Source organism: Pleuronectes platessa, chromosome 15, assembly GCF_947347685.1.
Source record: "Pleuronectes platessa chromosome 15, fPlePla1.1, whole genome shotgun sequence".
Taxonomy (NCBI): Eukaryota; Metazoa; Chordata; class Actinopteri; order Pleuronectiformes; family Pleuronectidae; genus Pleuronectes; species Pleuronectes platessa.
The window spans coordinates 6,493,453-6,506,390 of record NC_070640.1 but is presented as its reverse complement, the minus strand read 5'-3'; the positions used below and the strand labels follow the sequence as shown (position 1 = coordinate 6,506,390).

General features: G+C 43.4%; 1 protein-coding gene across 5 annotated transcripts in view; it reads right to left on the bottom strand.

Moving 5' to 3' along the window:
* Positions 1-3,837: 3,837 nt before the first annotated feature.
* LOC128457221 (stAR-related lipid transfer protein 13) overlaps positions 3,838-12,938 on the bottom strand; it is a 49,026-nt gene continuing 39,925 nt past the window's right edge. For all 5 annotated transcript variants that reach the window (XM_053441823.1, XM_053441821.1, XM_053441820.1 and 2 more), the window contains 11 exons: positions 12,618-12,681; positions 10,268-11,577; positions 9,599-9,769; positions 9,003-9,162; positions 8,690-8,888; positions 7,942-8,155; positions 7,499-7,613; positions 6,742-6,993; positions 6,435-6,652; positions 5,705-5,881; positions 3,838-5,614 (listed from right to left, as the gene is read on the bottom strand). In XM_053441823.1, coding sequence (XP_053297798.1) covers positions 5,497-5,614; positions 5,705-5,881; positions 6,435-6,652; positions 6,742-6,993; positions 7,499-7,613; positions 7,942-8,155; positions 8,690-8,888; positions 9,003-9,162; positions 9,599-9,769; positions 10,268-11,577; positions 12,618-12,681 — 2,998 coding nt within the window. In that variant the 3' untranslated portion in view covers positions 3,838-5,496. The remainder of the gene's footprint in view (positions 5,615-5,704; positions 5,882-6,434; positions 6,653-6,741; positions 6,994-7,498; positions 7,614-7,941; positions 8,156-8,689; positions 8,889-9,002; positions 9,163-9,598; positions 9,770-10,267; positions 11,578-12,617; positions 12,682-12,938) is intronic.

The following is a 12,938-nucleotide window of genomic DNA, read 5'->3' as shown; positions in this document are numbered from 1 at the left end:
ATTGTTTATTGAGATTTTCACCAATCTTCCAGGGGATGATTCATGGATCTTCACGGCACATTTAGGGAACTGATATCTATGAGTGCGGCTGGTGCAGCTTGATTCCATTTAACAGGACAGTTAGGGTTTGATGGCGGTACGAGCTCCACTGAGTGCCGCTCTACTTTTTAAATCCATCCAAACAAAGATGTTAGCCAAAAATGACATGTAAAACTAGAATGGTCCTCTGTAGAGCGCAGACCTCTTCCAAGGCCCAACAGTCCCTTTAAATTCAATCAAGCTGCACCAAACTTCACACACTCATTGATATTGGTCCCCTAAATGTGTCAGATTTGTTTCCCCCTCAAGTGAGACCCATGAATAATTTCCTGGGAAAAGATGAAAATGTTAAAAGATTAAATGTTGCAAAAAAACCTTGATCTGCACCAAAACTGTATGAGCTCCTCCCTGACCCATAATGCATCTTTCCAGCAAGCCTTTTGGACATCTGTTCAGTTGCTTTTGTGTTATATTGCCAACAAACATACAAACAAACAAACCAACAAAAACACAAACGGACTGGGGTGACAACATATCTTGGCGGAGGTACATTTTTTTTTATTAAATCTAGATAATTTAACTGATATAATATACAATTATATAATAGAAAGAAATAATTAATTGATGCTACAACAAAATCAGTGAGTTTACGCAGCCTTAACTGTCCCTCTATACAAACTCCTTTAAGAACTCCAAACCAAAACTACTGAATAATAAAAGAAGGTCTTTGCCCTTGTCATTGGGAAAATGCGAAAGTGTAATAGAAAATACATGAATCTTTGAAAAATCGTGGTTTTTCCGAGTTTTGTTAATACTTGTATAGTGTTTTTTTATTTTGTATTTATCATGGTCATGCTCAACCTTTCCGCCCAGGACTCTGTGAAACTCTTTAAATTAACACATTTATGTAATCCCATCTTCGGAGGCTCAGTGTGCACCGTGTTGGTAATATCACCATGCCATTGGTCACCACAACACACTCAGGTACACTGTACACACCACTGCCATCATGGCCTCATCAATAATTCATCCATTGGATAATTTATTCATCCATGACCTTATCTGGGTTGTCTGGAAGAAGAAGCCGGATTAGCAAGACTCGGAGCAGATTTTCCTTTTCTCCGTCTTTCTCTCATCCTCTCTTCGCTCAGTTTTCAGAAAGTCAACATTGAAAGTGCATCAGTGCAAACATCCACTGAGCTCTTGAATGACACGGGAGGGATTTCTTTAAATCCTGGTATTTCTGAACTGTTCATTTGGCAGTTGAATAAGTGAGGCTGTGTTGAGATGAGCCGTCACTTCTTCAATCTTTTTTAATTTGCGGTCAAAGGAAAGCAGGACTGATGTTAATAGTGTTTCCATCAACAATCTAATGATATATCATTCTGCAATATTTTTTAAATCACTTCATCATATTATCTAAAAGAGAATGTGTTTATTACCATTTTTCTGGCACTTAAAGACACTTCTCTCCGATTTCTGGAGTTATAAATTTAAATAGCCTATTGAAATATTAATTTAAAGTATATTTTAGCTATGATTACATTGAGTGATTTAAATATCTAATATTTATTACTTTTTTCTTTATAACTACACTCTTAACACAGATTTCAAGTTTTGCACCAATTTTGTTTATTTACAGTAACAGGAAAATGAAAAATATGCAATGATGATATATAATTTGTTCTTATATACCCGACTAGTTAAACATTTTGTGGTTTCTGATGTGAAGTCCTAAATCAGTTTGTATAAAATGGAAAAAAGGAGAAGAGATCATGGAAGTTTCCTACAAACTATTTTTAAAGACTTTTCCTCACTATAATTCAGTCAAATCCCAACATAAGTGCATTATACACATATATTTAGATTCAGTGTTTCTTGTTCTTACCAGCTTCATCCTGTCTGATGGTGTCTCTGATGATTATGATTATCACGTTTTAAAGTTTTCTTCAGTATAACACTTCTCTAGTGACACTTGTCTGCTCACACATTATTACAATACAATTAATAACTGCTAATCAGTAATTCAGCAACCATTAAATGGTGTGTGCTTTTACCAAAATGTAAACAAACATGGGTTTTAAAGTGATATAAGTTGTTTCCTTCAGTTAACTAACGCTATGGTTAATCTATAGACTTCTTTCTGGTTACATCCATCAGTCGCCCTGAATTGTGGGAACTGTAGTTCAAAACCACAGCACATGATTGTCCCCTAAAGTAAGAACCATAAGGAAATAACAGCACTTACTAAAGCCATTACTTATTTATTTGTTGTAGTTTTTCATATTGCATTACAAATCAATATTTAATTACTACTTTTACTACTGAGATGTCCAATCCCCATAGGTTTAATATAAAAGGGTCAAATAACACTTTTTATACATGTACATACTTAAACATAATAAAAGGTCAAGATTTATTGGACAGGTTGGTAGTGGGTTATGCTCTTCCTGTTTTCTCCAGAAGAGGTCACCCTCAAGTTCCTCTGCAGGGTCAGCATCATTGACTGTGTGAGAGGACAGTGATGACACACAAACACACACACACACACACACACACACACACACACACACACACACACACACACACAAACAAACACACACACTATGCTACTCTAGAGACTCCCCTTTCCTTTATACCCTTTGTTTACAGTACATGTCAATACATCCTGTCTGTTCGATTGATGTATTTACTAGTAGCTTTTTACAACTTATTTATCTCATCATTCAATATGTGAAAATTCATTCAATTGCATGCAACATAATGTCTGTCTGTTATTCAACATGTGCATTTTCTGTTAATGGCTGTTCACAGTTCATATACGAATAATTTTTTTAAATAAGGATATTCTTAGAATTCTAAAGTACATTTGTAAGTATGAAATTACATTTTGTTCCCCTGTGTTCCACATGTCTTTCTCTGAATGACAATAAAGTGAATCTTGAATGATCCTCTGCATTGTATCTGAGTCTGTGGCCCCAAGAAAAACACACCCACTCAAGCTCTCTGCAGTAAAGTGGATGGAGTTTGGTGAAATCGATGCTTGATTCACTTCGTCATTATTCCTTTTTCTTTCCCCCACGATGGTGTAATCAGCTGCTGATTAGTCCGAGCCCATGGAGTGGTGGAGTTAAAGTAGTCCCAGTTTCTGTATTCCAACACCTTCATCGTCCTCTGTGAGAGCCCCCCCCCCCCCCCCCCCCCCCCAACACAGCTAAGTAGGTAAATGTGATTGAGTATTGATCCGAGCTGTGCTGGTTTAGATTCGTGCTCATTCATCCACTGAGAGGACGCAGGCAGTTAAATTGTCCTCAGGGAGAAACACATTATCTAAAAATATTTTCCATGGCATACTTTCTCTCATTCAGTCCTGACCTTCAGACTCCAGCGGAGCAACAGCACCACTCGATGGACGAAGTAGGACAGGACAGAGGAAAATGTAATCTGTGTTTACCATGATTTGTTCTTCTGCCAAGGAGGTCATGTTTTATCAGTTTGTTATTCATAAAGGACTAATGCAAAAACTACTCCACCAATTCCCATTAAAGGTTTTGTACAGGGGTTGGGCATGACCTTGAACTTAGGGGCGGATCCAGGATTTCCCTTTAACATTGTGAGAGGTCATTTTGCAGCATTCTCTTTGATTTGAGAGTTGGAAATTTGGTGTAGATCCAAAAACAAATCTAGATCTAGTGAATGTAAATATGTTTTTACAAGGGGGCTGTGGGCGGAGGGCCAGTCTCAACCCTGAGCCCTGTGACATTGGAGCAGTTGAATGAACAGACACTGGAGCACATATTTGTTGAATTCATACATTTTTATTCTCTTGTTTAGAAACAACGGTTCTATTATCCGTCACTTTGTCAGAAGTAACCGAGCACAGATCAGCTGCTCAGCTCCGGTCAGGGGCCTCTCCGCACTACAGCCGAGGGCTCGGGTCAAAGTCACTCACTCACTCCTTTGTCTGTCTCATACACACATATTTACACACATATACACACACACACACACACACGCACACATGGTTCTCCAGCAAGCAGCATCCACATGGGACTTTGGTGGCACTGTAGAGATACTGTATCGTAGCAACACAATTCAGCGGAGACACACAAAAAGCCGAGGCGGCGTCATGGCGGAGCGGGCTCTAGTCTGCTATTGCTTCAGTAGGATGCTGTGTGGGAGGTTCACATTTCAGCATATCAATATGATAGGTAGGTAAGCGATGAGGGTTGATCTGCTGCCACAACACAGAAAGCGTCAGATAGTGAGAATTACAGCCGGTTCCATACTGCTGGACTCAGCTGTTATACAGACTGGATGTATATCTAAAATGCACATCCATGCACACACACACACACGCACACACTCACACACACACACTCACACACATGCAAATATTGAAACAAGCTTCCCAGAAGCAGTGAAATGGTCTCATGTCTTAGACATTGTATAAATGACAATAAAAACACAATGATACCACGTACAGAGATAATGACAATAATAACTTTAAAATAACATTTAATTTAGATAAGATTAACACTGAAAATAATGACAGGGAACTAAATCAACAGTGATATCCAACTCAATGTTTCCATATCAGGGTTAAAGCACATGTATGGACCCGATGAGTGTTTCCCATTGTCTGTGATCCCGATCCCTTGTGTCCTCGATTCTTCCTGAAACTAGCTCACTCTTCACAATGTGGTGCTGTCATGTGCCCATACTGTACTGGTCCTAGTCATTCCTATGGATCTTTACAGCATCTGCAGAAGGCTCAAGAATAATATAGAATAATTAAGTGCATGCTATAAATGTAGATATAAGAAGATCCAGATTCCACTAGTTTATTAAAAGATTAATCAGATAATAATTGTAGATAAGATGTCATCATCAGGTGTTTGTCAATGTGGTTGTTTGTAGCTGACAGTGTTTAAAATGACAAAAACAGTGATTATGTCCTGTTTGTCAGGTCTGTTCTATAAAATAGATGAAATTGTTGCCTCTGCTAAGGACGTTGTGTTTCACTCGTGTCTTTTGGTTTGTGTATTTGCATCTCATGATCAAACCTGCCGACGCAGACTGTTTCATTGATGGATTTAAAGAAGGAGCCAGTAAACAGTGAAAAGTACTCACTGTCTACTCAACCTCACCTTTCAATAACGGCACGTGGTTAAAAATTGATTATGTGAAAAGAAGAACTAAAATGTTTGTTCTATGGTTCCCTGGAAAATAAATTAGTGATTGGATGTTAAAAGACGCATGTGCACGATCACATGATATAAAATACTCCTCTCCCGTCTGTGTGTGAATGAGTGTGACTCAGTACAGTGTGGGTACAGACAGGCTCCGTGTGGCTCAGCAGCATGGAAAGACACCAAAGTCCATTTCCTGGATGATTCCCCTCCTGGATCAGCTGCTCCGGCGGTGTGACCCAGGACAAAGCTCGTGTCCCGGGGCTCAGACCTTGGCCTCGGTGCCCGTCTGATCTGGAGGGAGAAAAGAGGAGCGGATCCTCTGGACTTCATTGACACACAGGTGACCGAAGGCCTTGTTGTACCATTCTGGAGATCTTCCCCTGTGACAGGAAATGGCAGATAAAGCACATTAGCGATCGCGGTGTTGATTGAAACCTTTCACCGTGAGGACACTTGGAGTTGGCCCACACCTGAGGTCCACTCTGGAGATGTGTGTGAGCCTGGTCCTCTCCGCCCCACAGGGCTCCAGGAGGTACTGCGACTCCAGCACGACCCCCCGCAGCCCCCCCATGCGTGGGCTGTCCTCGTGCTCCACGGACACGCTCACCAGCGCACAGGAACCTCTGCACAGCTCTGTGCGCCACGATCTGAGAGAAAGTGAGGGAGAGACATTTAATGAAGATAAGTGATTAATGTCTCGAAAACTTTTTCTAACTAATAATTATTTAATTGAGCCAGGGGACTCAAACCTCTTTTGGCCTCTGAGAGCTACTTTGAAAAAATGAAAGTGACAGAGAGCTTCTTATGTTTAAGATTATTTGTAATATTTATTCACAGAGCTAATGTCCATGTAAACCTACCGGATCAAACTGTATGTGGGTAGATAGACTCTAAAACCAGAAAACTATGAAAAATTTCAATTTAATGTCTGAAAAACCAAAACAATTCAAATTACAACTAAACTTACGAGTTTACTTCTGTAAAACCAATAAATTCTCATGTTGCTTTATAAATGTTTTTGTATTTCAGGCAGAATTGATAGAATAGTCCTAAAATACTAACTAAATAATAATGCTGCTCATTAATTTAACTTATCAGTTGATAACAGCACGTGGAATCCTCTCTACAGCTCAGTAATGAACAAATGTCTTAATGAACAACTTCCACACATAAAAACCAGTGAAATCCATCAGTCCTGACCTCAGTACCACATAGTCACAGTTGGGTTGAGGTGCCATGTTGCAGCAGGAGTACTGGTACACATCCGTCTGTCTGTCCAGCGGCTCCAGTACCTTCTCCTGCCGTAGCTCAGTCTGCCACAGGGGGCGCTCTCTGAGCAGCCGGTGCAGCACCTCATTGGGAGTAGCGGGCACCTCCACGCACACACGCCACTGCCGCAGAGGGTTTCCATCTCCGACCTGATGCACAAGCACAAGGCGTGTTAGGTTTATTGTGACATATTGCACACAGGATGTTTATGTTCTTCAGAAGCTCAGTGATGACGCACCTTTCTAAAAGCCAGCTCTGTATTGTCAATAGTTGAGCGTGACACCCAGGCTTTGCTCTTGTCTTTGGCATCTTTCAGCAGGTTCTGGACCAGGCCCTCTATGTGTCCATGGTAGGATCCTTCCTCGTCGTCCTCCTCTTCGTCTTCATCCACCTCCTCCTCGTGAGCCTTGCACAGCTCGTCCAGCGGCGGCACCATCAGCTCGGCCTCCATGTAGGAGTTACGAGACTGGGTCACCATCTCCTCTGGGATCTGTGGAGCAGCCAGGAGAACGTGCATCGTGTCACGTAACATCAGCTCAGGCCTATTTTAAAAACAACTTTAATGGTTCTTTTATTCTAATATCCAGGCTCCTCTCTTCTTTCAAATGTTGCCATCCTGAGAAGGCCTTTAAAATCAAACACCGGCCACTTTCATGTGTTCTCAAATATTCTCGATACAGCACAGTATCCACTTAGGAGGAGTCAGCTGTTGATTCTAATAGGAAAACTCCTCGAACCATATTAATCTCTAACACATAATGAAGTCGGCTTCTCTTTGTCCCTGAGGAGGTTTCCACTGACAGCACTGTGCAAACTGACAGTCTCAAGGTGATGATGGCGTACAGCTTTAGAATTGAGCTCATTGAACACAATCATACAGTGGAAACTTCCCTTGGCTTCATGTTGTTGGTTATTTTCATACATAAAGAGGTGGTCATGTATTATTTATTAGTCAGCACAATGACTATCAAACTAATAAAGAAGTAGATCCTGACCTGGAACAGACGGTGGCTCTCAGAGATCATGTGTGCCAGGCCCTGAGTGGCGGCCAGGTTCTCACTCAGGTCTTTCTGATCCGGACGGCCGGTGGTGTACTTCTTCTGGATCGACCTGGAGAGAAATAATACAGAGATTGATATTGTCCTGGTGGCTACAGAGGAAAATAAGTGACTATTATTATTATTGTACCACTTCTATTACAAGTAGTTTTACTAGTGGGCTTAAATGCAACAATTGCCACAATTAAAACGAGTATAAGACAATAAAATTTGACATAAGTAGCAAGAATACTGAATTAACTTCGATTTCACTTCAAATGACAAATAACAAGTTTGACCAAATATGCATAAACGTATCTTCAGTGTTAATAATAGCAACGGACTGAGACCACTGAGTTTATTCTCTGAGCATCGGAGGCTTCACTGGTCTAAATGTGCACCTTGGTGACAGCGTCTCGTTCTTCAGGATGCTGAGGTGGAAGAGCGAAGGCCCCAGACACACAGCCAGGTTCATGGGCGTCATCTGGTTCTCCTCCACCAGGGAGGTGACGTCGCGCAGGAAGGAGAGCAGCGTCTGCAGAACCTCCCTGTTCTCGTCCGGCATCAGCAAGATGGCCGCCCTGACGGCCTGCATCCGCTGCTCCTTCGGGACGTCTGGAGAGAAGAGGAAAAGAGGAGGAAAAGCAAAGGTCACATTTCCAAACATTTGACACATTACATATATATGAGATTATCATTTAGGAAATTTGCCATTAATTGGTATGTGGCAGTCTAGACAGAGATCAGAAACAAGGCCAGAGGTAAGGCAAGGCAACATAGGCTCCCTTGCTGGGAATCAAACAGCGGACAATTGTGATTATGTAGTTTGTGCTTAACCCATCAGGCACCAATACCCAAAATATGATGCAGTCAAAGTGGACATGTGCACATTTCAAACATAAAGTCATGCTCATAGTAACCTATTCCTGGCCTAAACAAGCTCAATTGCTGTATTTTGGACATGATAAACATTTTACTACTAAAGATAATCAAAGTATTAATTTGACTGTGGTGTCCTTTCTTTACCTGCAATGAAAACTACTTAAAAAATTCAACTTGTGTCTTTAACATCAGTTAATTGTTTGGAAAGTTGAGGCAGATGCAGTGTTTCACAGCGGGGACTCATCGCTCGGAGGCGAGGCGACTCACATTGGTAAATGTGCAGGAAGGTTTCCCCCAGCTTGCTGGTGAGCAGAGGCTCAGGCAGGTCTCTGAAGAACTGCTTCACCATGTCGGCCACGTCGTACGCCGACTGGTCCTCGTAGCTCACGGAGTCGGGGGACAGCTCGCACTGCTGCCTCAAAGCCAGGATACGAGACTTCACGCCCGATTTGCGGAACAATCCCACCTGAGGGGAAGACACAGAAAGCAGCGAGGGGTTCAGTGAAGCTTTCAGCTGCCTCGTAGGTAAACAACAGATATGAGCACGATGAGGAGAAAAGCCAGGTCTTGTAAAACTAACCTGGTCCAGACAGTGTGTTCGGAGGTGGCTGAGGGCCTGCTGTAAACACAGAGGGAGGGGAAAACCACAGCGCTGGACATGCACGATGAGGGGAACACCAAACACACTCTTCTCTTTGTAGTCGGGCACCTTGATGCGCTTCATAAACTTGGGCACAGACCTGGGAGCAACAGACAGAACGAGGGAAGTGCGTGAGAGAAGGAAATGTCTGTGCTTTCATTAACCAACTTTATGTCGAACAGGATTTCCCTCTTGGGGATAATAAAAACAAACAGGACGGGTCATAAAAACACGCTGATGTGCCTGTGTTTGCCCCAAAAAATTGAAAAAGGGTTAAAAGAATAAAATGAGAAGTATATAGCATATTGTTTATATGAAAATACATTGAATATTGAATTATTAATTTTAAGTTTATAAGTATATTAAACTCTTTCAGACAATTTTAATGTCTGAAATCACATTTGGTAAATTCCCTGCATTTTAAGTCTGTGTATGAATTATAATTTTGTTTAACAGCAGTTTCTAGAGAACAGTAGAAAATATAAGGACAAAGAGATGAAACCATCTCCATGAGGTGTGGAAGAATGTGGCCCCACCATGTCCAGCCGTGTTTATTAGACATGGAGTATTTCTCCATGATGGCGGTGAGACGGAGCAAAGAGAACTTCTGCAGCAGGCTGAGCTGGCCTGCTGATTGGCTGCTGATCTGCAGCGAGGACGCCGGCTGGTTGAGATGATCAGAGGTTCTGAAACTGGGCCATCGCAGACTGGGAACGGGAAGAGAATAAATGACTAAACAACATTAGACATTTTCACAATTGAGGTCCTATCATAGTCGTTTTAGATGTTTTTCCTATCAAACACAGTAACTGCTGAGGTCTGGAAATGCAGAAAGATTACTAAAAAGAAACACAGGAATAGGAAGCCGAGCATCACACTGTCCTCATACTGGCCCCAAACCTGGAGCTATATCAAACTCCAGCAAGGGAAACGAGAGTGAACAGTAAAATTACTCATTAACTCTTGATTGTTAACATCCCTCACATTTTATAGCCCATCTGCCTGGTTCAGCTTCGATTTGATTGATTACTACCCGCTGCTGGATGATGATTATTTCAGTTGCCGTCTCTCTTTCAGTTTCTTTTTCTCAGTCTTTCCTCCAAATAAAGTTTTGGCGAGTTCTAATTATCTGATCAACTAAAACTTTTTAAAACAAAGCAAAAGTTGCAATAAAACCAAATCATCTTTAAAACACTTGAACTCACCGCGGTCTCGTCAGCGAGGCCCCGACTCCAGAGTCCCGCCTCTCCCGACTGGTCCCTGTGGAATCTGTATCGTTCATGGAGACCCCGTCTCTCTCACACTCGCTGGGGGTGGTGCGGCCCTCCCCCTCCTCCTCCCCCGTGTCGTCCTCGGGCAGCACGCTGCGGCTCCAGTGGTCCACGATCTGCTGCAAACCGCTGACGTGCTGGATGATGTCGTCCAGGTGAGGGAACATGTTGTCCTCGCTCTCCAGGTCTTGCAGGTCCCCCGTGCTGGCGTACAGGTGCGAGCCCGGCACGTTGTCGTACACGCTCACCCTGCTGCCCCGCGGAGCTCCGGGACAGGGGGGCCTGGAGAGAGGTTTGTTGGACCAGGGATCCCCCAGGCCGTTGCAGGGTGTAGAGGGTTGGGTCCGTGTCTGACGGCCATTGTTCCTGTCATCAGGGGAGGGCGCCAGGCTCTCGATGGACAGAGCTTTGGGGAAGGTGCCGGGTTTATGGTCTTTGGGGATGTGAATGAGGAGGTTCTCATGTGAATGAAACTGGTTTCTGCCAAACTGACTCCGCACCTCAGTCCTCTTCCCCTGAGAAGGCAGCTCCATGTCCTCCAGGTACATGCTGCTTCTCTTGCTGGCCGGGCGAGGTTTGGTGAACCCCGGCTCCTTCACATCGGGCGTCACTGCCTCACTGCTGGCGCTCACTCTCACCAGGGACTGCTCTTTACAATCATTGGTGAGTGTGTCAGCGGGAGTGTCTTCATCAGTTTGGTGGTTGTTAGGACTGGGTTCTAATTGGCTGATGGGAGTACACTGGAGCACCTGCAGTGCCTGAGGCTCCTCCCCCTGTAACACCGGCCCACTGATGACGAGTGGCGGCCGGCGGTTTGAGCTTTTCCTCCTCGTGGACGGCCCCCAGGTGCGCATCCCTTCCATGCGACGCAAAAACTCTTTGGCTTTGCTCCGCCCACCTTGGCCATGGCGGCTGCTTTTCATTGGCAGGGAGTTGTAGTGTGAAAGCTCACTGGGAGGCTGGTAGGAAGCGGAGAGGGACGCCATGGATATGGAGTCGTTCATGGCGGAGGTGGAGTCCTCACTGTGCAGCGAGGAAATGTCCAGGATCTCCTGCTCGCTCAGGTCTGTCAGGACGCTCTCGCTGCTCACTGTGCTGCGCAGACCCCCCCCCTGACCTGTCGGGCTGTTCTCATTGGTGCTGTCCAACAGGAAGTCTTGTAAACGAGACCAGCGACGGCTGCTCCACTCAAACGTCCACCGTTTACTGATCGCCAGCGGGTCATCTTCATCGGAGTCATCACCCTGGGGAAGGATTCAGGAGGAGTCAGAAATAATTGTGTACACACATTTATTTCTGACTCGGGCGTTATGAAAAATCATGATTAATTCTGACCTCTGCCAAAGACGTAATGTTTTCACGCCTGTCTTTTTTATAAATAAGATTATACCAAAACTACAGGACGGATTTTGATGGACAGATGCAGTCTGGATCAGGAAAGAACCCGTTCAATTTAGATGCAGAAATTTCGTCTCTTACTTTCACAATGCGAGATTGGATTTTATTCATGGATCCTGATTTTTTTTAATCTTGCAAATCTATGAGTGTGAGTCTGTTGGGCCTTGGCAGAGCCATGTGGTCTACTGAGGACTACACTAGCTTTACAAGGGCGGCTGTGGCTGAGGGGTAGAATGGTCGTCCTTCAACCTGAAGGTCGGTAGTTCGATCCCCAGTCTTTCCCATCTGCATGCCGAAGTGTCCTTGGGCAAGATGCTGAACCCTGATTTGGCCCTCATAGAACAACTAAAGTGCTGCTAATAGATGTCTGAATGTGTGTGTGAATGGGTGAATATAAAACTGTACTGTAAACCATTTGGAGGGGTCATCAAGACTAGAAAAGTGCTATATACAAAACCATTTACCATTTAAAATAAATCACATCTAAACATAATGTGACATGGAAGGACAGGAATGATGGATGATGGTTCAGACTGGGACTGAAGTCATTAACTGTGGTTTGGTTGGTCAATGTGCAGCCGTGACTCTTCATTGATCCAGTTTGATTAGATCAAACAATGCAAATGCACCAGGTTAACATCTAAGAACAAGAAGTGGCATCAAATGGTGCGTCACATGTGTACATGGCCACGACAAAGAATGAGTCAGCCTAACAAAGACTAGTATAATAATAAGTAATGAATAATCAAACCTTCACAAAGATATTACAGAAAACGTTGTGAAAAAGCTGTGAATAAACAGGTAAAATAATAATAATAACAACAACACTACTACTACTACTAATAATAATAATAATAAAAATAATAATAAAAATAAATTGGCTTACTTTCTTCCTGGGGTGACTGACATCCAGTTTCATGGACGCACACTTGTTCAGAGTATTGAGACGTCTGCAACACACATTGAGTCACACATGTCAGAGCTGGTGGGTTGGATAGATCCACTCTGCTCACATTCATTGTCTTATCTTTCTTTTCACTCCCTCCTTCCCCCTTTCCCCTCCTCAGTCTGATCCTTTGCAGACAAGCCTCTTCATCCCCTTCTCTTTCATCTTCTTCCCTGTCTATCCCCTTTCCCCTCCCACCCTCTCCTCCTCTGGCGTCCTCAGCCTCGAGGGGCACATCTTCCCCCCCCTAAAAAATACAGC